Source organism: Carcharodon carcharias, chromosome 2 (assembly GCF_017639515.1).
Source record: "Carcharodon carcharias isolate sCarCar2 chromosome 2, sCarCar2.pri, whole genome shotgun sequence".
NCBI lineage: Eukaryota > Metazoa > Chordata > Chondrichthyes > Lamniformes > Lamnidae > Carcharodon > Carcharodon carcharias.
The window spans coordinates 51,037,076-51,058,694 of NC_054468.1; the positions used below are offsets into that span (position 1 = coordinate 51,037,076).

At 42.9% G+C, this 21,619-nt stretch overlaps 1 protein-coding gene across 4 annotated transcripts in view; it reads right to left on the reverse strand.

The window, feature by feature from the left end:
* LOC121292449 (mitofusin-1-like) overlaps nucleotides 1-21,619 on the reverse strand; it is a 204,288-nt gene that overhangs the window by 169,666 nt on the left and 13,003 nt on the right. For all 4 annotated transcript variants that reach the window (XM_041214405.1, XM_041214415.1, XM_041214424.1 and 1 more), the window contains exons 5-9: nucleotides 21,051-21,175; nucleotides 20,684-20,792; nucleotides 19,641-19,748; nucleotides 19,252-19,405; nucleotides 15,492-15,559 (exon numbers count right to left, since the gene is read on the reverse strand). In XM_041214405.1, the coding sequence (XP_041070339.1) occupies nucleotides 15,492-15,559; nucleotides 19,252-19,405; nucleotides 19,641-19,748; nucleotides 20,684-20,792; nucleotides 21,051-21,175 (564 nt within the window). The remainder of the gene's footprint in view (nucleotides 1-15,491; nucleotides 15,560-19,251; nucleotides 19,406-19,640; nucleotides 19,749-20,683; nucleotides 20,793-21,050; nucleotides 21,176-21,619) is intronic.

The following is a 21,619-nucleotide window of genomic DNA, read 5'->3' on the forward strand; positions in this document are numbered from 1 at the left end:
TTGCTGGAGTGGTCGGTTTTCTTGGGTAGCAGCACAGCCTGGATGTTGGGCAGGGCCCCACCATAGGCTCAGGTGACCCCTCCCAGCAGCTTGTTAAGCTCTTCGTCATTGCGGGGGGCAAGCTGCAGGTGGCAGGGATTATGCTGGTCTTGTTGTCCTGGGCCACATTGCTGGCCAGCCCGAGGATCTCGGCTGTCAAGGACTCAAGGGCAGTGGCCAGGTAGACAGGGGCTCCAGCTCCGACATGTTCGGCATAATGACCCTTACACAGCAGCCGGTGGATATGGCTGACAGGAAACTGGAGGCTGGCTCTGGAAGAGAGAATCTTGGCCTTTCCCTCTGGTTTTACCGCGACCAGGCATCTTATTGTTACTCTTGCTAAAAGGGTATACGAGATTATAACAGGGTTGGATAAGGTAGGCAAGAAAGAAATGTTCCCATTGTTAATGTCAACTACATTTTTAAGAGAAACAGGTGATGGATATTTGAACACATAAATAGGGGATAGCTGGGAAACTGGTTGTGGGTGAGGAGTGTTGACACTGGACAAAGTCAATAAGCTCTCTCAGCAAGGAAAGGCTCTGTCTTAGTTCTGACTCCAATGACCAGCTTGAATCCTGTTAAACACCCACTGGCTGATGTTTCAAGAACTAGGGGACAGGTTTATGGTTTTGGGCAAGAGATACAGGGAGAATGTGAGGAAGAACTTTTATGTAGCAAGTGACAATGACCTGAAACACACTGCCCATGAGGGTGTTGGAAGCAGAGATGCTCAATGCTTTCAAAAGGAAATGGGATGGGACTTGGAGAGTAAACTTGCAGGGCTACAGGGATAGAGCACATGAATGGGGTTGACTGGATTACTCAATGGAGAGCCGGTGACGACTCGATGGATTAAATGGCCTCCTTCCGTGCTGCAAATGACTCTAAATGATATATTAGAAAATACTGACTCAAAAACTGCTTTTGTGGATGGTGTCTACTGGGCTGTGCTCTTAAATCCACTTGTATTCTCAGAAAGGTTTACACCCAAAATATTAACTCTCTTTTTCTATTAATAGATGCTGACTGACCAGAGCTTGTATTTCCAGCATTTGCTGTTTTATTTCAGCTTTTTAGCATTTTCAGTTGCTTTTCCATTATTTATTTCCTTCATGTTCAATACCTCCAAGCTCTAAACAATTTAAACTATCAGAATATTCTGCTAAGGTCAACCTGTATAGTTTGGTAATGAGTAAAATTAATATATGTATCTAACTTTGGACAGGATATGGATATTTTCAAATTACATAACCCAACTTTACATTTGTTATATCAATGCCAACTCTTCCTGTGACTGCTCTGTGCATCAAGATTATGCAAATTTTACAACTGATTTTCTTCCAATTAATAAAAAAAATCATGGGATACCAGCATACAAAATACTTAATGCATTAATTTTAACTTTTTGTTATATTTTATTTTAAATGGGTTATCTCTTTTGTGAAAATAGCAAAGAATTGCAAGTGAATGCATTAAGCATTTCTATGCTAGTAACCCAAGCATAATTTATGTTTACACTTATTAATGAATAAATCAGAGAACTGAACCAAGGCAATAAGAAACATGCCTTTCTATCTATCCTGGTTTAAGCAGCACAGAATACAATATGTACTATCGCATATCCAAAATTTGCTTTCCTAGCAAAACACAAACAGGTCTTTGCTATTCATCACCTAAGTGTAAAGGACATGGAAGGCAGGGGTTGGGCGGGGTGGTGAATCCAGTGCATGCCAAATATACTTGTCTTTATTCAAAAGTTGAAATAGATAAAATAATAAGTTTGAAAAAGGGAGTAAACAGGAATATGATAACAGAAAAGAATGTGTTAGTAAAGTAAAATAGCATTTGTAAGAGCGCCTCGCCGAAGCAGGTCTAGACATCAGCAATGAACACAAAAGGTTGACTATTAATAAAACACACATTAGGAAACGTTAAGGTACAGCTGTAGGAGAGAAGAAGCTTCTCAAAGAGAAACTGAGATATGGTTAGGCAAGATGCTAATCAACATGTTAACATTGCAGATAATTTAAAAATAACAAAAGAATTAAGGTTGAAGATAATATATTCCATTTCAAGCTCTACATTTGGTCATATTTAACAGATTTCAAGGAAGAATTTTCTGAGCACCATTCTGGACAAATATTCTGCTCCAAATATTACAAACAGAAGATGAAAGTCAGAGTCTATTGTTGACTGAAGAGGTTTACAACATTGTTGCAAACATGCATGCACAACATTAACTGTGAATGTTTTATTTTTAAGGTAACTATAGAAACATCCTTTAGCATCATAGCCCAGAAATTTTCTTGCGTGAGTCAGTAAACAGTATAATTGCAAGTGACTAATACGGAATGGCTGTTTAGTCCTGATATTTGGAATTTGCTTATATTGTATTTATATACCTGCTGCCTAACAGTGCAATTTCACAAATTCAACAGCTGGGAAAAATTTAAATAGCCCAGCAACCTTTTAAACTGCAATATTCTCACAGGAAATTAGAAAGGGGCTTTCACCTGAAAATTTATGGATAACAAGGGCTCAGATTTTCCTTTCTCAATAGTAGTGAACGCTGAGAAGTTCACCATTACTGGGGACACAATTGCACAGCAACTTCTGGTAAGCTCATTTACATTGAAATTCTGAAGTTGCAGTGTGCCAGCCCACGTTGATAGTCTTCCCGTTCCTATTCTTATAGTGGTAGGGACCATCAGTGCGAGGCTTTGGCTTATTTGCTCATAACGTGCATGAATTTTACATGCAAAAAATTAGGACTCATAAGCATGGACATAAGTCAGCAAACAGGCAGAGCAGATGAAAGCTTAGCTGCACTAACCTGATATAACTAGCAATAAAAATGTTCATGATTCTCCCGTTTCCCCTCCCCATTTAAAGACGATTAAAAGTATTTAAAGCTTTAAAAAGTACAAAACTATTTAAAATCAATATAGAATACCAACCTAACAGTGACTACTTGACCTCGAGCGGCGTGATCTCTTTCAATGATGCCAATGGGGGCGTGACTTCACTGAGAAAATGCCTCGCTGCTCAGCTTTGGCCAAGTTCACCACTAGAGTCATGCTGCAGCCAGGAAAACAAGTTCCTGCGGCAGCCTACAAACAATGTAAGGATTTTTCTGTGAGGTTAGCAGTGAACAAGCATTAGCTTTGCCACTGAGAGGAAAATCCAAACCAAGGTTTCTCACCTGCATACCATCAGATTTAATGATATTATGCTAAACTGCTTTTAGAAGAAGCGAGGGAGGGATAGTCGTCCTCTGTTGCTGAAAAGAATCCACCACAGAAATGACTGGTGTAGCAAGCCTGGCAGAATGTAACTGATATGGCCGGCATTGATACCTGCACTGGATCCAAGTACACAAGAAAACTGCAAACCTGAAAAAAGCTGCCTAACTAAAAACGTAGGCAGCTTCCAATCTCAAGTATTTGTTTCACAAAGCACCTCCGCATAATCTATTACTTATTCCCTACTACTCATCCAAAGTATTCATCAATCTTACAACTTCTTTCCACAAATCTTTCCGCATAATTCAAGTTCATTTATTGACACAAAGGGTAGAGATTACAGGCTATGGATATGCCAATCACTGCATACACTTAAACTTACACCTCAAGACTACTCTGCTGCTTGTAAGACAAGATGCTACATGATAAATGGAACCGAGTCCCAATCGCAGATGGGTGCTCAAAATGCAAGCCAACAAATTGAGAAAGCTACTCTAGGCATAACTGGTGAAGCGAACAATGAGGGAGTAGGAGAAGGTGAAGCCAGAACCATGATCCATCCCTATCCTAAAGCTTAGGGCTGATATCTTCCTCCTCTCGTCATGCTTGTACCCTCTAATTAATCAGTCATTAGCAATATATTCAAGCTTATCACACATAGAACGTAGCAATTCAAAAGCTGTGTGAAGGGCTATTTTGGTGCCAGCACTATAATTAACATTTTTGAACGTCTAGAACAATCTGCAAGCAGCCTGAACAAGCGATCACTTGTGTCACTTTCACTAACAATCACGAACTCCCATCCAGTTACACAGAGCCCAAGGGATGTTGGTAGTGAACTTAAGTAAGTAATACTATGTTAAGTTACAACTTACCGGTGAGGAGGAGCAAATGGGAGGGCAGAGGTATCTGCTCTGAGTACTCGGAGCCAAATGTTCCCTTTAAGGTGCGTACCTGTGCAGTTACACAGCAATCTAGAATGTACCATGCATTGAAATAAACAGGCCACTCACAACAATGAGTTCCAGCGAGGAGGGAGGAGTGGGAATGAGATCAAACCACAACTCGCAAAAGCGTGTGTAGCTACAGAGAGAACGGGAAAACACATAACTGAGAGTGGAGGAGCAGCGAGTGTAGGACAAAGGGAATTGGTGGCCAAAGGAGCAATAGGTACAGGGGAGACGAAATTTGAGATTGGAGGAACACTGAGCTCCAGTGAGGGAGATGTATCAGGAAGTGAGCAGTGCACAAGGTTGGGAAGTAAGCCATCAGGCGAGGTCTGAGTCCTGGGAAAGATGGAGCTTCAGAAGCTGAGAGCTCTCTGGATTCATCAAACAGGAATTCTGAAAGGGGGAGAGACTTGGGAAAATTCTCTGCTAGCCAGTCAGTCTGAGGGGAGGGGCTGAGCCAGATGAAAGTGACACAGCCCTGGATTAGAGCTAGACTCAGGAGTGCTCCCCATTCAGCAGCTCTCCATGGCCCGGGACTCAACCTGGAGTCGAATGGTGCATGAAGGCCCACACCCACAGCAACTTAAGGTCATAAACCTAGTGGGTATGGTGCATCATGGCCAGATTAACAAACACAATATAGGATGAAGTTGATTCATGGATTTGACCTCAATGCTTTCTCTCAGGCAGATTTATGATGTAGATTGGATTACTGATCTTTATGGGGCATGGCCAATGAACAACTACCTTCAGCATTGGATGAGCCATATATAACAGCCTAGAAACCAGATTATTTAAGTTTTATTTTACTGTTTGACATATGAATAGATTTTTAAGGCTGTTCGTGGTTCAAGCCTAGACCTTCAAGCTGTGTGCACCATCTACCGTCCTAAAAGCACAAGACCTTGTACTGGCAAAGGGGAGCTTAACAGTCCAGGTATATGATGTATTATGAGAGGTAAATGGGGCATGTGAAGAGAAAATGGGACCAATAAGGAAAGAGGGGGAAAGGGATGTGAATTGAGGGGGAGAACGTGAGGTGAGAGGTAGAATGGAATGTGATGAGAGGTAGAAAGGGAAATGGGACTTGAAAGAAGGGGGAGAGTGGAATATGTGAAGAGAAGTAGAATAGGGCTAATGAGAGCAGAATGAGAATGGGATCAGTGAGATGAGAGGTAGATTGCGACGTGCTGGATGTATGTGATCCGTTAGAAGTGAGGTGGATTGTGGGACCAGTGAGAGGTGGAGATTAAATGGGACCTTTGAGGAGAGAGAGAATGGGGCCAGTGGGAGGGGAACAATATTTGCTCCACAGACTGTGCGCAGCCCACAGCAACCTGGAAGGACTCTTGTATTGAAATAAATAGCTATTCACAATTTTATGCTAGTTTTCTGACTTTTAAAATGTAAGCTGGCCATGGGCAGAGTAGTAGTACTCAGGAGTTTGTAACCGACCCAGAACAAAAAAAATTGAGGTAACATTGCTCTTGGTCCCACAAAAACAAAAAATTCCTGTGCCATTTTGTGACCAGCCTCCAATGGTCCCTTCAAGTTAGTGAGCTTCATACATAAAGTTGTAATTGGTGCCCTACAACCGTCCTAGGACTCCAATTTGCGCATTTAACGATCCCGAAGATAAATGGAGTAGAGGACATGGGGAAGGGAGAGTAGTGAACAAAACAGGGACCCTCCAGTGACTGAGCCATACTTAACATACAGGGTGCGATTACTATGGTTGTGAGAAGTCAATAGGAGCACAAGAACAGGAGTGAGCCATGCAACTCCTTCAGCCTGTTCTGACATTCAAATAGATCATGGCTAATTTGTACCTCAATCTCATTTACCTATCTTTGCTCCATATCTTGATAACCTTATTCAACAAAAATCTATCGATTCTGAAAGTTTCAATTAGTCCTGTATATGAAGAAGAGGTGCTTTCCAATTTCCCTCCTGAACGGGCTGATTCTAATATTAGAATTCCCTTGTTCTGGTTTCCCCAGCAGAGAAAGTAGTTTCTCTTTCTTTATCTACCATATCAAATCAGTTTATCATTTTAAACACCTTGATTAGATAATCACAGCTCCAGGAAATCATTGCAGAAGTTCTTCAGCAAAATATGCTTAGTCCAACCATCTTCAGTGGCTTCATCATTCAGCTTCTCATCGTAAAGTCAGGGGTGGAGCCAGTCACTGAGAAATTCTACTATATCCAACTCCTTTCATAGCTCCACCAACCATGAAACAGTTCTAGTCAGGATCTGAAAAATATCCAGGTTTGGACTGACAAGTAGCATGTAACAATTGTCTCTCAGACGTCTCGGGCAGTGCTTAGCTCCAACAAGTGAAGGGACAACCCTAACTTTCAATGGCACCACCATCACTGCTTTAAAAAAAGGGAGACATGAGCCAACTAGATATGAGGTCAGTGAGTTTATCAGTAATGGGACAACTGCTAAAATCCAAAACCAGGGTAAATGAATAGTTGGAAAAGTATAAGCTGTAATATCCTCCAAGAACCACTGCTGGGTATCAGCTTTGCACACTTCTTTTAAAATTTGCAGATGATACAAAGCCAAGAGGCACGGTGAATTGCGCAGATTATAAAAACTTGCAAAAGGACATAAATAATTGAGTGGGCAAGACAATGCAGAAACAGTTTAACAAGAAGTCCAAGGTAATACCTTTTTTCTTCCTTACAAGTATGAAGGATTACAAGCTTCAACGATTCATGCGTATCAAAGGCCGTAAGGAACCTTCTTCCCCTTCACTTTCCTCTTAACCCAGTCCCTTTTCAAATCTCACTCCTGCTGTGTATTCATACCTTCCAACTGGCCCTGAATGATCGGTCCTTAGCAAAGGCCTCACCTTTGTTGTGGAATATCTAAGAGACACTGGACAAGATTCGACTGTAGGTAGATTCAAGCAGCAGTTTTTTATTTAGTACAGATGTGCACACAGGGGAACATGTCCTTTCAGAATGCTCAAAAAGACAATTTGAAGGCACACAGTTTCTGTCAGTTATATGTACCATCTTTGGGATATCTCACCATTAACTCACAATGTTCTCATCTTGTACGTCTAATTCATTACATTCTTAATTACAAATGAGTTTACATTAACACAGAATGTCCGGTTCATCACTCCGCAGTTACGGAGGAATTTGTAAAGCAATCACGGAATGATCTGACCTTTAGCACAATGTTCACAGTTTATTTCAAACATGATCTTTGCTCATCTGTCCTGATACTCTGGGGAGGTGATGACATAGTGATATTGTTGCTGGACTAGTAATCCAGAGAACCAGGGTAATGCTCTGGGGACCTGGGTTACAATCCCGCCATGGCAAATGGTAGAATTGGAATTCAATAAAAATCTGAAATTAAAAGTCTAATGATGACTATGAAACCATTGTCAATTGTTGTAAAATCCCATCTGGTCACTAATGTCCTTTAAGAAAGGAAATCGGCCGTCCTTATCCAGTCTGGCCTACATATGACTCCACCCCACAGCAATGTGGTTGACTCTTAACTGCCCTCTGAAATGGTCTAGCAAAGCTTTCACACCACTACAAAGTCTCAAAAAAGGAATGAAGGGCGGACCACCCAGCATTGACCACTTAGGCACTGGAAACGACAATGCCCTGTCGATCAGCCCTGTCGATCAGCCCTGTCGACCCTGCAAAAACAACCCAACATAGTCATCCTCACGGAATCATACCATACAGATAATGTCCCAGACACCAGCATCACCACCTCTGGGTAGGTCCTATCCCAAAAGCAGGACAGACCCAGCAGAGGCGGCGGCACAGTGGTATACAGTCCATAAGACCATTAGAGATAGGAGCAGAAATTAGGCCATTTGGCCCATCGAGTCTGCTCCACCATTCAATCATGGCTGATACGTTTCTCAACCCCATTCTCCCGCCTTCTCCCCGTAACCTTTGATCCCCTTACCAATCAAGAACCTATCCATCTCGGTCTTAAAAACACTCAATGACCTGGTCTCCACAGCCTTCTGTGGCAATGAATTCCAAAGATTCACCATTCTCTGGTTAAAGAAGTTTCTCCTCATCTCTGTTCTAAAAGTTCTTCCCTTTACTCTGAGGCTGTGCCCTTGGGTCCTAGTCTCTCCTACTAATGAAATATCTTCCCCACGTCCACTCTATCCAGGCCTTTCAGTATTCTGTAAGTTTCAATCAGATCCCCACTCATCCTTCTAAACTCCATCGCGTATAGACCCAGAGTCCTCAAACGTTCCTCATATGTTAAGCCTTTCATTCCTGGGATCGTGCTCGTGAACCTCCTCTGGACCCTCTCCAGGGCCAGCACATCCTTCCTGAGATACCGGGCCCAAAATTGCTCACAATATTCTAAATATGGTCTGACCACAGCCTTATAAAGCCTAAGCAGCACATCCCTGCTTTTATATTCTAGGCCTCTCGAAATAAATGCCAACATTGCATTTGCCTTCCTAACCACCGACTCAACCTGCAAGTTAACCTTAAGAGAATCCTGGACTAGGACTCCCAAGTCCCTTTGCACTCCAGATTTCTGAATTCTCTCCCCATTTAGAAAATAGTCTATGCCTCTATTCTTCCTACCAAAGTGCATGACCTCATACTTCCCCACATTGTATTCCATCTGCCATTTCTTTGCCCATTCTCCTAACCTGTCCAAATCCTTTCCGGCCTCCCCACCTCCTCAATACTACCTGTGCCTCCACCTATCTTTGTATCATCTGCAAACTTAGCCAGGATGCCCTCAGTTCCTTCATCTAAATCATTAATGTATAAAGTGAAAAGTTGTGCTCCCAACACTGACCCCTGGAGAACTCCACTAGTCACCAGCCGCCATCCTGAGAGGAGACCCCTGTCCCCACTCTCTGCCTCCTGCCAGACAGCCAATCTTCTATCCGTGCTAGTACTTTGCCTCTAACACCATGGGCTCTTATCTTACTGAGCAGCCTCCTGTGCGGCACCTTGTCAAAGGCCTTCTGGAAGTCCAAGTGGATAACATCCATTGGCTCTCCTTTGTCTAACCTACTCGTTACCTCTTCAAAGAATTCTAACAGATTTGTCAGGCATGACCTCTCCTTGATGAAACCATGCTGACTTTGCCCTATTTTACCATGCACTTCCAAGTATTCTGAAATCTCATCCTTAATAATGGACTCTAAAATCTTACCAACGACCTAGGTCAGGCTAATCAGCCTGTAATTTCCCACCTTTTGCCTCACTCCCTTCTTAAACAGAGAGGTTACATTAGCGATTTTCTAGTCCTCTGGGACCCTCCCTGACTCCAGTGACTCTTGAAAGATCACCACTAAAGCCTCCACTATCTCTTCAGCTATCTCCTTCAGAACTCTGGGATGTTATCTATCTGGTCCACGTGGTTTTTCCACCTTCAGACCTTTCAGTTTTCCTAGCACCTTCTCCTTGGTAATGGCCACCATGCTCACCTCTGCCCCCCGACTCTTTTGAACTTTGGGGATGTTACTCGTGTCTTCCACCGTGAAGACCGACGCAAAGTACCTATTCAGTTCCTCCACCATTTCTTTGTTCCCCACTACTACTTCTCCAGCGTCATTTTCCAACAGCCCAATGCCCACTTTTGCCTCTCTCTTACCCTTTATATATCTAAAGAAAACTCTTGCAATCTTTTTTTTATATTACTGGCTAGCTTACCCTCATATTTAATCTTCTCCCTCCTTATTTCTTTTTTAGTTGTCCTCTGTTGGTCTTTGTAGGCTTCCCAAACCTCTGGTTTCCCACTGCTCTTCGCCGCATTGTATGATTTCTCTTTAGCTTTTATGCTGTCCCTCACTTCCCTTGTCAGCCATGGTTGCCTCGTCCTCCCTTTAGTATGCTTCTTCTTCCTAGGGATAAATTTTTGCTGTGTCTCCCGAAATACTCCCAGAAACTCCTGCCATTGCTGTTCCACTGTCTTTCCTGCTAGGCTCATCTCCCAGTCAATTCTGGCCAGCTCCTCCCTCATGCCTCTAAAGTTGCCTTTATTCAACTGTAATACCGTTATATCTGATTCCAGCTTTTTCCTCTCAAATTGCAGGGTAAATTCTATCATATTATGGCCACTTTCTCCTAAGGATTCCTTCATCTTAAGCTCCCTTATCAAATCTGCCTCATTACACATCAGTCGGGAGGGAGTTGCCCCGGGAGTCCTCAATATTGACTCCAGACCCCACAAAGTCTCACGGCATCAAGTCAAACATGGGCAAGGAAACCTTCTGTTGATTACCACATACCACCCACCCTCAATTGATGAATCAGTGCTCCTCCATGTTGAACATCACTTGGAAGAAACGCTGAGGGTGGCACGGGCGCAGAATGTAGTCTGGGTGGGGGACTTTGATGTCCATCACCAAGGGTGGCTCAGTAATATCACTACTGACTGAGCTGCCCGTGTCCTAAAGGGCATAGCTGCTAGACTGGGTCTGCAGCAGGTCGTAAGGGAAACAACAAGAGGGAAAAACATACTTGACCTCATCCTCACCAACCTGCCTGCCGCAGATGCATCTGTACATGACAGTATTGGTAGGAGTCACCACTGCACAGTCGTTGTGGAGACCAAGTCCTGCCTTCACATTGAGGGTACCCTCCGTCGTGTTGTGTGGCACTTACACCGTGCTAAATGGGATAGATTTCAAACAGATCTAGCAACTCAAGGCTATGCATGAGGCGCTATGGGCCATTAGCAGCAGCAGAATTGCATTCGAACACAATCTGTAACCTTATGGCCTGGCATATCCCCCACTCTACCATTACCATCAAGCCAGGGGAGCAACCCTGGTTCAATGAAGGGTGCAGGAGAGCATGCCAGGAGCAGCACTAGGCACACCTAAAAATGAGGTGTCAACTTGGTGAAGCAAAAAACATAGGACTACTTGCAAACAGCATAAGCAGCAAGTGATTGACAGAGCTATGCAATCCCACAACCAATGGATTAGATCTAAGCTCTGCAGTACTGCCACATCTAGTCGTTAATTGCGGTGGACAACTGAATGACTCACTAGGAGGTGGCTCCACAAATATCCCCATCCTCAATGACAGAAGAACCCAGCACATCAGTGCAAAAGATAAGGTGAAGCATTTGCTACAATCTTCAGCCAGAAGTGCCAAGTGGATGATCCTTGCCTCCCCCGGGGGTCCCCAGCATCACAGGTGCCAGTCTTCAACCAATTCCATTCACTCCACGTGATATCAAGGAACAGCTGAAGGCACTGGATAGTGCAAAGGCCATGGGTCCTAATGATATTCCGGCAATAGTACTGAAGACTTGTGCTCCAGGACTTGCCGCACCCCTAGTCAAGCTATTCCAGTATATCTACAACACTGGCATCTACCTGGCTATGTGGAAAATTGCCCAGATATGTCCTGTACACAAAAAGCAGGACAAATCCAACCCAGCCAATTACTGCCCTATCTTCTACTCTCGATCATTAAAGTATTGGAAGGCGTCATCAACTGTGCTATCAAACATAGACAAAAGAGCTGAACTCCTGAGGCGAGGTGAGAGTGGCTGCCCTTGACATCAAGGCTGCATTTGACCTGGCACGTCATCAAGGAGCTCTAGCAAAACTGGTGTCATTGAGAATCAGGGAGAAAACTCTCCTCTGGCTGTGTCATACCTAGCACAAAGGAACATAGTTGTGGTTGTTGGAGGTCAGTCACCTCAGCTCCAGGACATCAATGAAGGAATTCCTCAGGGTCGTGTCCTCAGCCTAACCATCTTCAGCTGCTTCATCAATGACTTTGCTTCCATCATAAGGTCAGAAGTGGGGATGTTCACTGATGATTGCACGATGTTCAGCACCATTTGCAACTCCTCAGATACTGAAGCAGTCCATGTCCAAATGCAGCAAGGCCTATACAATATGCAGGCTTGGGCTAACACGTGGCAAGTAACATTCATGCCATACAAGTGCCAGGTAATGACCATTTCCAACAAGAGAGAATCTAACCATCGCCCCATGATGTTCAATGGCATTACCAACACTGAATCCCCCACTATCAACACCCTGGGGGTTACCATTGACCAGAAACAGAACTGGAATAGCCAAATAAAAACTGTGGCTACAAGAACAGGTCAGAGGCTAGGAATCCTGCGATGAGTAACTAACTTCTTAACTCCCAAAGCCTGTCCACCATCGACAAGGCACTCGTCAGGAGTGTGATGGAATAATCCCCACTTGCCTGGATGAGCGCAGCTCTCGCAACACTCAAGAAGCTTGACACTACCCAAGACAAAGCAGCCTGCTTGATTAGCACCACAACCAATCACACCCTCCACCACCCACACACAGTAGCAACAGTGTACCATCTGCAAGACACATTGCAGCAATTCACCAAGGCTCCTTAGACAGCACCTTCCAAACCTACAACCACTATCATCTAGAAGTACAAGGGTAGCAGATAGATGGGAATATCACAACCTGGAAGTTCCCTTCCAAGTCACTCAACATCCTGACTTGAAGATATATTTCTGTTCCTTCACTGTTGCTGGGTCAAAACCCTGGAACTCCCTTCCTGTCAGCACAGTGGGTGTACCTACACCACATGGTCTGCAGCAGTTCAAGAAGGCAGCTCACCGACACTTCTCAAGGGCAACTAGGGATGAGCAATAAATGCTTGCCCAGCCAGTGAAGCCCACATCCTGTGAATGAATAAAAACAATTTTGCTGCTGTGCCAAGTCATCTGCATATCTCAGCTTGACCCTGAGGTTAAGCAATCTAGTTTATTACAGGATAATACATAGACCATTCATCAACTTATTTTATCCTGACCCAAAAGGTCACATTCCTTTAGCTTTATCATGGACTGACCCACAGGCTTGTCATTAGCTTTCTGGCCAAAAGTTCATAGTCATAGTTTTTTTTTTAAACCACAAGCTCTTTTATAAATTTATATCTGCAACTTAGCCAAGCCTGTGTAATTTCATGATGCATCCTGATATACATCTTCACCTTCATCCCTTTAAGTCCCTGCCTCAATGAATGTTAAGCTTGGCATGACACTGAAGCTTCTTTCATTGCCCACTTCTTCACCCTGCATGGTGGACCTTTTCATCCATCTTCAGAATTCCTCCTCCACCAGGGCCTCTCACTCTGGCTCCTTTCTTTCTCTAGATCTTTTCACTGAGAACTGCTGGCATGACATCAACCATCTCAATGTCTCTGCTCCCCTTACTCACCCTAACCCATTTTCGTCTGAACTTGCAGCACTCCAATCTCTTCAGTCCAATCCTAGCCTTGTTGTCAAACCTACTGACATGAGTAATGTTGTTATTGTTTGGCATACTGACCTCTACCTATTAGAGGCAAAATGTGAACTCTCTGACACTTCCTCCCACCTCTCCATGGACCATGACCCCTGAACATCAAACCATCATTTCCAAGGCTGTCACTGATCTTCTCTGGAGATCTTCCCTTCATAGCCTCCAGCCTCATAGTCCCTCAACCCCATACAGCCCATTTCCATCTCTCTCCCAAGATCCACAAATAGGATTACCCTGTTAGACCCATTTTTTCAGCCTGTTCCTGCCACACTGAACTGATTTCTTCCTATCCCGACTATTTTCTTCTCCCCACATCCAGTCTCTTCGCACCTATGTCTGTGACTCTTCCAATATTCTCCATCGCTTCAACAGTTTCCAGCCCTTATTATCTCATCTTTGTCATGGATGCCCAATTTCTTTACATCTCCACCCAAAAGGATAATTTGAAGGTTCTTCTCTTCTTCCTTTAATGGAGGCTCAAAGTTTAGAGCCAAGCCACAACCAATAAAGGTGGAGTAATTAAAATTGTGGATGTTCAGGAGGCCAGAATTAGAGGGGTACAGAAATCTTAGAGTTGTGGGGCTAGAAGAGATCACAGAGTCAGGGAGCAGTGAAGCAATGAAAGTATTTGAAAACAAGGATGAGCATTTTTTAAATCAAGGCATTGCTTAACTGGGATTCAATCTAGATCAGTGAACATAGGAATGAAGGGTGAACAGATTTTGGTGCTTGTTAGTTTAGGATGGCCTCAAGTTTAAAGGGTAGAATGTCTAAGGCCAGCTGGGCATGCATTAAATTGCCAAGCCTCGAGGTTTCAGCAGAGGCACTGAGATGGGCTGAACTCAGATGACTTTATGGAGGCAGAATTAGGCAGTCTTGGTGATGGTACAGATGTGTGGTCAGTAGCTCATCTAAGGAACAATCTCAGGCTGTTGCAAGCAGAAAGATGAAGTCAATGGCTAGGGGATGGAGTTAGTAGCAGGGAATAAAGATAATGGTTTCAGTCTTGCCAACTTTAATTGGAGGAAATTTCTGCTCAACAGTACTGGATGCTGGGTGAGCAGCATGTCAACTTAGAGACAATAGAAGGGTCAAGAAAGATGGCAGTGAGATAAAGCTGGGTGGCATCAGCATAAGTGCGGAAACTGCTTGTTTTCAAATGATGGTACCACAGGTGCAAAGTTAATCAAAAAACTAATGGAAGCTTCATTTCGTCACAAGGCGCATGAGGTAAATTTGTGTCTTTAGTGGCAGGATGGCTAGTATCACTTAGGATGAGCAGAGAAAAGAAAAATCTGTACACTGGTAACGGAACCTCCTATTTAAGTTATTAGAAAGAATATTTGGTGAGTTCTGTAAAAACCAAATGGTTACTGCCCTTCCCATGCAAACTGAAAATAGTAATATGCAAGAACACACACTGCTGGCAGCAAAGCATTATGGGTCCTGCATTTGGAGGGCAGTTGCCACAAGTACAGAAAGTTTTCAACTGCTGTCCCTGCCACAATTTATGTCTTTCTGCTGGCATATTATGGTGTGCAAATGGGAATTAAACTGCTTTCTTTACAAAAACAACTCAATTTTTTGTTACCTCTATTCAAAATCAAACTTTACCTATAATGCCACAAAAATCAGGTTACAATATTCATTTTACCACAAGTCTGAACCATAAGCCAAGCTTTTTGAGGAAGCAATGCTTTCTTTACGAACTAAGCACGACTAAAGCTTGAAGGGCTGCAATGTTAATCAATAAATGTGTGTCTACTGTATAAGATGTTACAAAATAAATATGTAGAAAGCCTTCTGCAAACACACCTTCAAATAGGAAATTTACATGAATCTATGGATATGTTTTTTTTTGCTGGGGTACAAATTTCTCTATGACATTTTGGGAACAAAGCACAAAGAGCTGCAACATAAAAACTATTAACTGTATAGGGCAATAATAAATGATGGCTGTCATGTACCTCAAATTGCCGCTCAAAATTCTGAAATTCAAAAAGCCTAGCCTGGAATCCATCTGCTAGTGCGCCACCTGTAAATCATAATGCAAAAACAGCATAAAACAGCTTTTAAATACATCATCATAAGTATATAGGAAAGCATTAAAATAAATCAAAAACATATAATTATCCAAGTAGCTGCTTTATATTATGTCAGGTAGTGCTAAAATGAGAATGATCTACAGACATTGATTGCATTAATTTGTCATGCAAGGGCATTTCCTGAAAAGAGACTCAGATATGCTATCAGTGAATGCAATTTCAACATACTACAACTACTACAATGAACAACAGAAACTCCAACAACTTGAATTTATCTACTGTCTTTAGCATGTGGGAAAAACACCTCATGTCACATCAGAATCATAAGGAAAGACTCATTTTGTGGCGTATAAATATCTATACCAAACAGATGTTAGGAGGTTTGTTAACCATAAAGCACTGTTTTTTCACTTAATATAAAAGCAAAATACTGCAGATGCTGGAAATTTGAAACAAAAACGAAAATAGCTGGAAAAACTCAGCAGGTCTGACAGCATCTGTGGAGAGGAACAGTTAATGTTTCGAGTCCTTATGACTCTTCATCAGAACTAAAGAAATATAGAAATGTGGTGAAATATAAGCTGGTTGAGGGGGGTGGGACAAGCAGAGCTGGATGGAGGGCCAGTGATAGGTGGAGGCAAAGAAGAGATTACCAAAGATGTCATAGACAAAAGGAAAAAGGGGTGTTGACGGTGGTGATATTATCTAGGGAATGTGCTAATGGTGACATTAAGGGTAGAAAGCAGGACAAGCAAGTGACAGATGGCCCTAGTGGGAGTGGGGTGGGGGGAAGGGATGGAAATGGGCTAAAAAGGTGGAGATAAAACAATAGATTGAAATAAATTTAAAAATAGTTGAGAAAAGAAAAATGTATTTAAAAAATCATAAATTATTGGAAAAAGGGGGGTCGGAAAGGGGTTGGGGATGGAGGAGAGCGTTCATGATCTGAAGTTGTTGAACGCAATGCTAAGTCCAGAAGGCTGTAGAGTGCCTAGTTGGAAGCTGAGGTGCTGTTCCTCCAGTTTGCATTGAGCATCACTGGAACATTACAGCAGGCCAAGGACAGACATGTGGGCTTGAGAGCAGGATGGTGTGTTGAAATGGCAAGCGACAGGGAGGTCTGGGTCATGCTTGCGGACAGACCGAAGGCGTTCTGCAAAGCGGTCACCCAGTCTGCATTTGGTCTCTCCAATGTAGGGGAGACCGCATTGGGATCAGCGAATGCAGTAGACTAAATTGAGGGAAGTGCAAGTGAAGTGCTGCTTCACTTGAAAGGAGTGTTTGGGTCCTTGGATGGTGAGGAGGGGGGAAGTAAAGGGGCAGGTGTTACACCTTCTGCGGTTGCATGTGGAGGTGCCGTGGGAGGGGGCTGTGATGTAGGGGGTGATGGAAGAGTGGACCAGGGTGTCACGGAGGGAATGATCCCTGTGGAATGCCATCAGGCAGGGTGAAGGGAAGATGTGTGGGTGATGGCATCATGCTGGAGTTGGCGGAAATGGCGGAGGATGATCCTTTGAATGCGGAGGCTGGTGGGGTGATAAGTGTAGACAAGGAGGACCCTATCATGATTCTGGGAGGGAGAGGAAGGTGTGGGGGAGGATGCACCCGAGATGGGCTAGACGCGGCTAAGGGCCCTGTCAACCACCGTGGGTGGAAACCCCGGTTAAGGAAGAAGGAAGACATGTCAGAGGAACTGTTTTGGAAAGTGGCATCATCAGAACAGATGCGACTGAAGCGAAGGAACTGAGAGAATGGGATGGAGTCCTTAGGGGAAGTGGGATGTGAGGAGCTGTAGTCGAGGTAGCTGTGGGAGTCAGTAGGCTTGTAATGAATATTGGTGGATAGTGTATCACCAGAAAATGAGATAGGTCAAGGAAGGGGAGGGAAGTGTCGGTGATGGACCACGTGAAAATGATGGAGGGTTGGAAATTGGAAGCAAAATTAATAAATTTTTCCAGATCCAGACGAGAGCATGAAGCGGCACTGAAGCTGTCATCGACGTATCAGAGAAAAAAGTTGTGGGAGGGGGCCTGAGTAGGACTGGAACAAGGAATGTTCCAAGGTTTTCCACCCACGGTGGTTGACAGGGCCCTCAACCATGTCCGGCCCATCTCCCGTGCATCCGCCCTTGCACCTTCCTCTTCCTCCCAGAACCATGATAGGGTCCCCTTGTCCTCACTTATCACCCCACCAGCCTCCGCATTCAAAGGATCATCCTCCGCAATTTCCACCAACTCCAGCATGATGCCACCACCAAAAACATCTTCCCTTCACCGCCCCCCCGGCAGCATTCCGCAGGGATCATTCCCTCCGGGACACCCTGGTCCACTCCTCCATCACCCCCTACATCTCAACCCCCTCCCACAGCACCTTCCCATGCAACCGCAGAAGGTGTAACACCTGCCCCTTTACTTCCCCCCTCCTCACCATCCAAGGGCGCAAACACTCCTTTCAAGTGAAGCAGCATTTCACTTGCACTTCCCTCAATTTATAGTCTACTGCATTCGCTGATCCCAATGCGGTCTCCCCTACATTGGAGAGGCCAAACGCAGACTGGGTGACCGCTTTGCGGAACACCTTCGGTCGGTCCGCAAGCATGACCCAGGCCTCCCTGTTGCTTGCCATTTCAACACACCATCTTGCTCTCAAGCCCACATGTCTGTCCTTGGCCTGCTGTAATGTTCCAGTGAAGCTCAATGCAAACTGGAGGAACAGCACCTCATCCTCCAACTAGGCACTTTACAGCCTTCTGGACTTAACATTGAGTTCAACAACTACAGATCATGAACTCTCTCCTCCATCCCCACGCCCTTTCCGATAAGTTATAATTTTTTAAATATATTTTTCTTTTCCCACGTATTTTTTAATTTATTTCGATCTATCATTTTATCTCCACCTTTTTAGCCCATTTACAACCCTTCCCCTCACCCCACCCCCACTAGGGCTATCTGTCACTTGCTTGTCCTGCTTTCTACCCTTAATGTCACCATTAGCACATTCCCTAGATAATATCACCACCGTCAACACCCCTTTTTCCTTTTGTCTATGACACCTTTGGTAATCTCTTCTTTGCCTCCACCTATCACTGGCCCTCTACCCAGCTCTGCCTGTCCCACCCCCCTCAACCAGCTTATATTTCACCACATTTCTATATTTCCTTAGTTCTGATGAAGAGTCGTACGGACTCGAAATGTTAACTGTGTTCCTCTCCGCAGATGCTGTCAGACCTGCTGAGTTTTTCCAGCTATTTCTGTTTATTCAAACTTTTCTGTTTCAGCTACCCAATGACATGTACTAAGGAACCCTCTGCAAAAGCTGGCATTTTCCTGTATGCATCTATCGTAACTACCAAAATGCAGTGATAACCACTCAAAAGCAATAGAGTCCCATCACTGCAGAAAACATTTTTAGCTACACAGTAATAAAAATAAGATAGCATGCCAACAAATACGGGAATCTGATGAGAGATCAGTAACAGTTTAATAACCGCTACGGCATCATTGCCCAGGGTCCTGGGGCCCCAGTTTTAAACCTATGTCGTAAAAGTTAGAAAAAGCATATCTCGGAAATTTGCCTTTAATACAAAGAGAAGGAAAGATAGAGAAGCAAAACAACATCCAAGTTTTATTTACATGCAAGGCATCTCTAATGTTTATGCAATCAAGAATACAACCACACTTACCACCTTCTGGCATTCCTTGTGCTTTGTGAATTCTGGCATTAACAGCCTCCTTAGCAGAAACAAAAAATATGCGATTCTCAGCCTGTGCATAATCTACTACTCCAAGCTCATCCACAAGGAAACTAACACAGCGGTCAGTATGTTGTTGACGTACCTGAATTGTGAAGGTGATATGGATTTACACTCTGGGCAAGATCAACAGAAATATCACAGCAGTAAATATACAAAATGACAACATAATATGCTTACATAATTTGACATAAGTAATTATATTTTATAAACTATTCAAAAAATGAAGGACTAATTAAGCCAGTGATGTGTTATTTTTAGACAAAATAATTTTTCAGCTCTGAAAGAAGCTATAATTACAGTGTACAACAGTAACTTACTTCATCCATGTATTCTGGCTCAGAAGCAGAAGCATCCCAACGATTATTCAGGATAAAAATATTAGGTTTGGAAAGTCGCTCATTAACCTTATGAAAAAATTGTTTCTCCTGAAAGTGGAATTAATATTAAGAAATATGCATACATATAAATGTCCATTAAAATTTCAGAATCCACTTTTGAAAACAATCTCAAATAACAGGTTTGATGTTAAGCTGTGCTCAGCTAATGAATAAACTGACATTATTTTATGAATGTTTGAATACAGGCATTATTTAAAACTAATGTCTAAAAGGGAGTCAGTAGCATAGTAACTGAACCAGTAATCAAAAGGCCTAGTTTAATGCTCCAGAAAAACAAGTTCAATATTCACCATGGCAGTTGGGGAATTTAAATTCATACAATTAATAAACGTCTGCAATATAATGCTAGTCTCAATAATAGTGATGATGAAACTACTGGATTTTGTAAAAACCCAAGGGGCTCACTAATGTCCTTCAGTGGAAGAAATCTGCCATCCTTACCTGGTCTCGCCTAAATGTGACTCCAGATCCCCAGCAATGTGGTTGACTCTAACTGCTCTCTGAAATGGCCTTGCAAGCCACTCAGTTGTATCAACCATAAGAGAGAGCACTGTGGGTGTACCTACACCATGTGGACTGCACAACAAAGGTGGCTCACCACAACCTTCTCAAGGGCAATTAGGAATGACTAATGAATATTGGCCTTATCAGCAATGCCTACATCCCATGAACAAAAAAAAATAGCTAGGGGCAGTATAAGGTTGCTAAATTGATATCAAAACAGTTTGGTACATAAATTCTGTGTTTGTTGTAGTATCCAGTTTAACTTAGAGTTTTATTTATATAACTAGTACACAGCTACCATATATTACAATTTACAACAATCGCTAAATTACTTTAATTCAGAGATTTACATGAAAGTTCCCTGTAAGTAGCACTTGGGATGGAAACAGTGGTGGAAATAATTAGAAAGGAAATGACCTTTAAAATGCAATTAACTTTTAAAAAAAATACACACTTACAGTTTGCATAAGTGTTGATTCTGAATTTGCTACCAACACAAACACATCAGCATCCAGACAAAACTTGTCAATCCAACTATCCAGCTCTGTGGTGACATCAGTGCCAGGGCTATAGAGAGGAACATCAGTTAGACTTGGATCAAAAGTATCTGACATATGAATATTTTTTAATGTCAACTTATCAATTTTTAAAAATAAACACAATGGACACAATAAAGCATATGCCCAACACTACGTGAATTTTTCAAACAATGTTAAGTGTTTTTGCTTCTACCCAGTTGCAACAAAAAATTGTACCTAAAGCCAATATTGTTAATTAATAATTTATAAATACATCAATTTCAAATTATTCTGGGTTACATCAGACCTGTCCATTAACACCAAGTCATCTCGAAGAAGAGCACATTTCGATTTTGGCCAAAAAACACGGACTAGACAACCCGCATCTAAGTATTCATTCTGATGCAGAGCATGTGCCAGTTGGTTCACTGTCTAAAAACACAGAAGTATACATTATTACACATTGTACCATAGCATTTTCAATAAATGTTGTATTAATAGAGAAAAGGATCAGACAGAAATTAAGATGAAAAAACACTTCAACCAACAGATTGCATCATATTAATATTTCCACACATAAACCAGCCCTTCAAGAGGATGCAAATACCTAGATTTTCTCCTCTGTTATCAATACTAGCCAACATATTCACAACCCACTGCATTTCTTAAAGGGTTGTAAAGGAGTAGTAAAATCTAGACAATATATACAAATGCACATACATATACAATTCCGGATTCTACCTGTAATTTAAGGCATCACAAAGTTGTATGCCAAAGGTGGTCTCCCTTCGCCTGTGCACCAAATGATTCTTGATCCTTGGTGATTTCAAACTCCACCTCAACTTTCTTTCAAATTCACTGCCCTCTTGCCCCCGC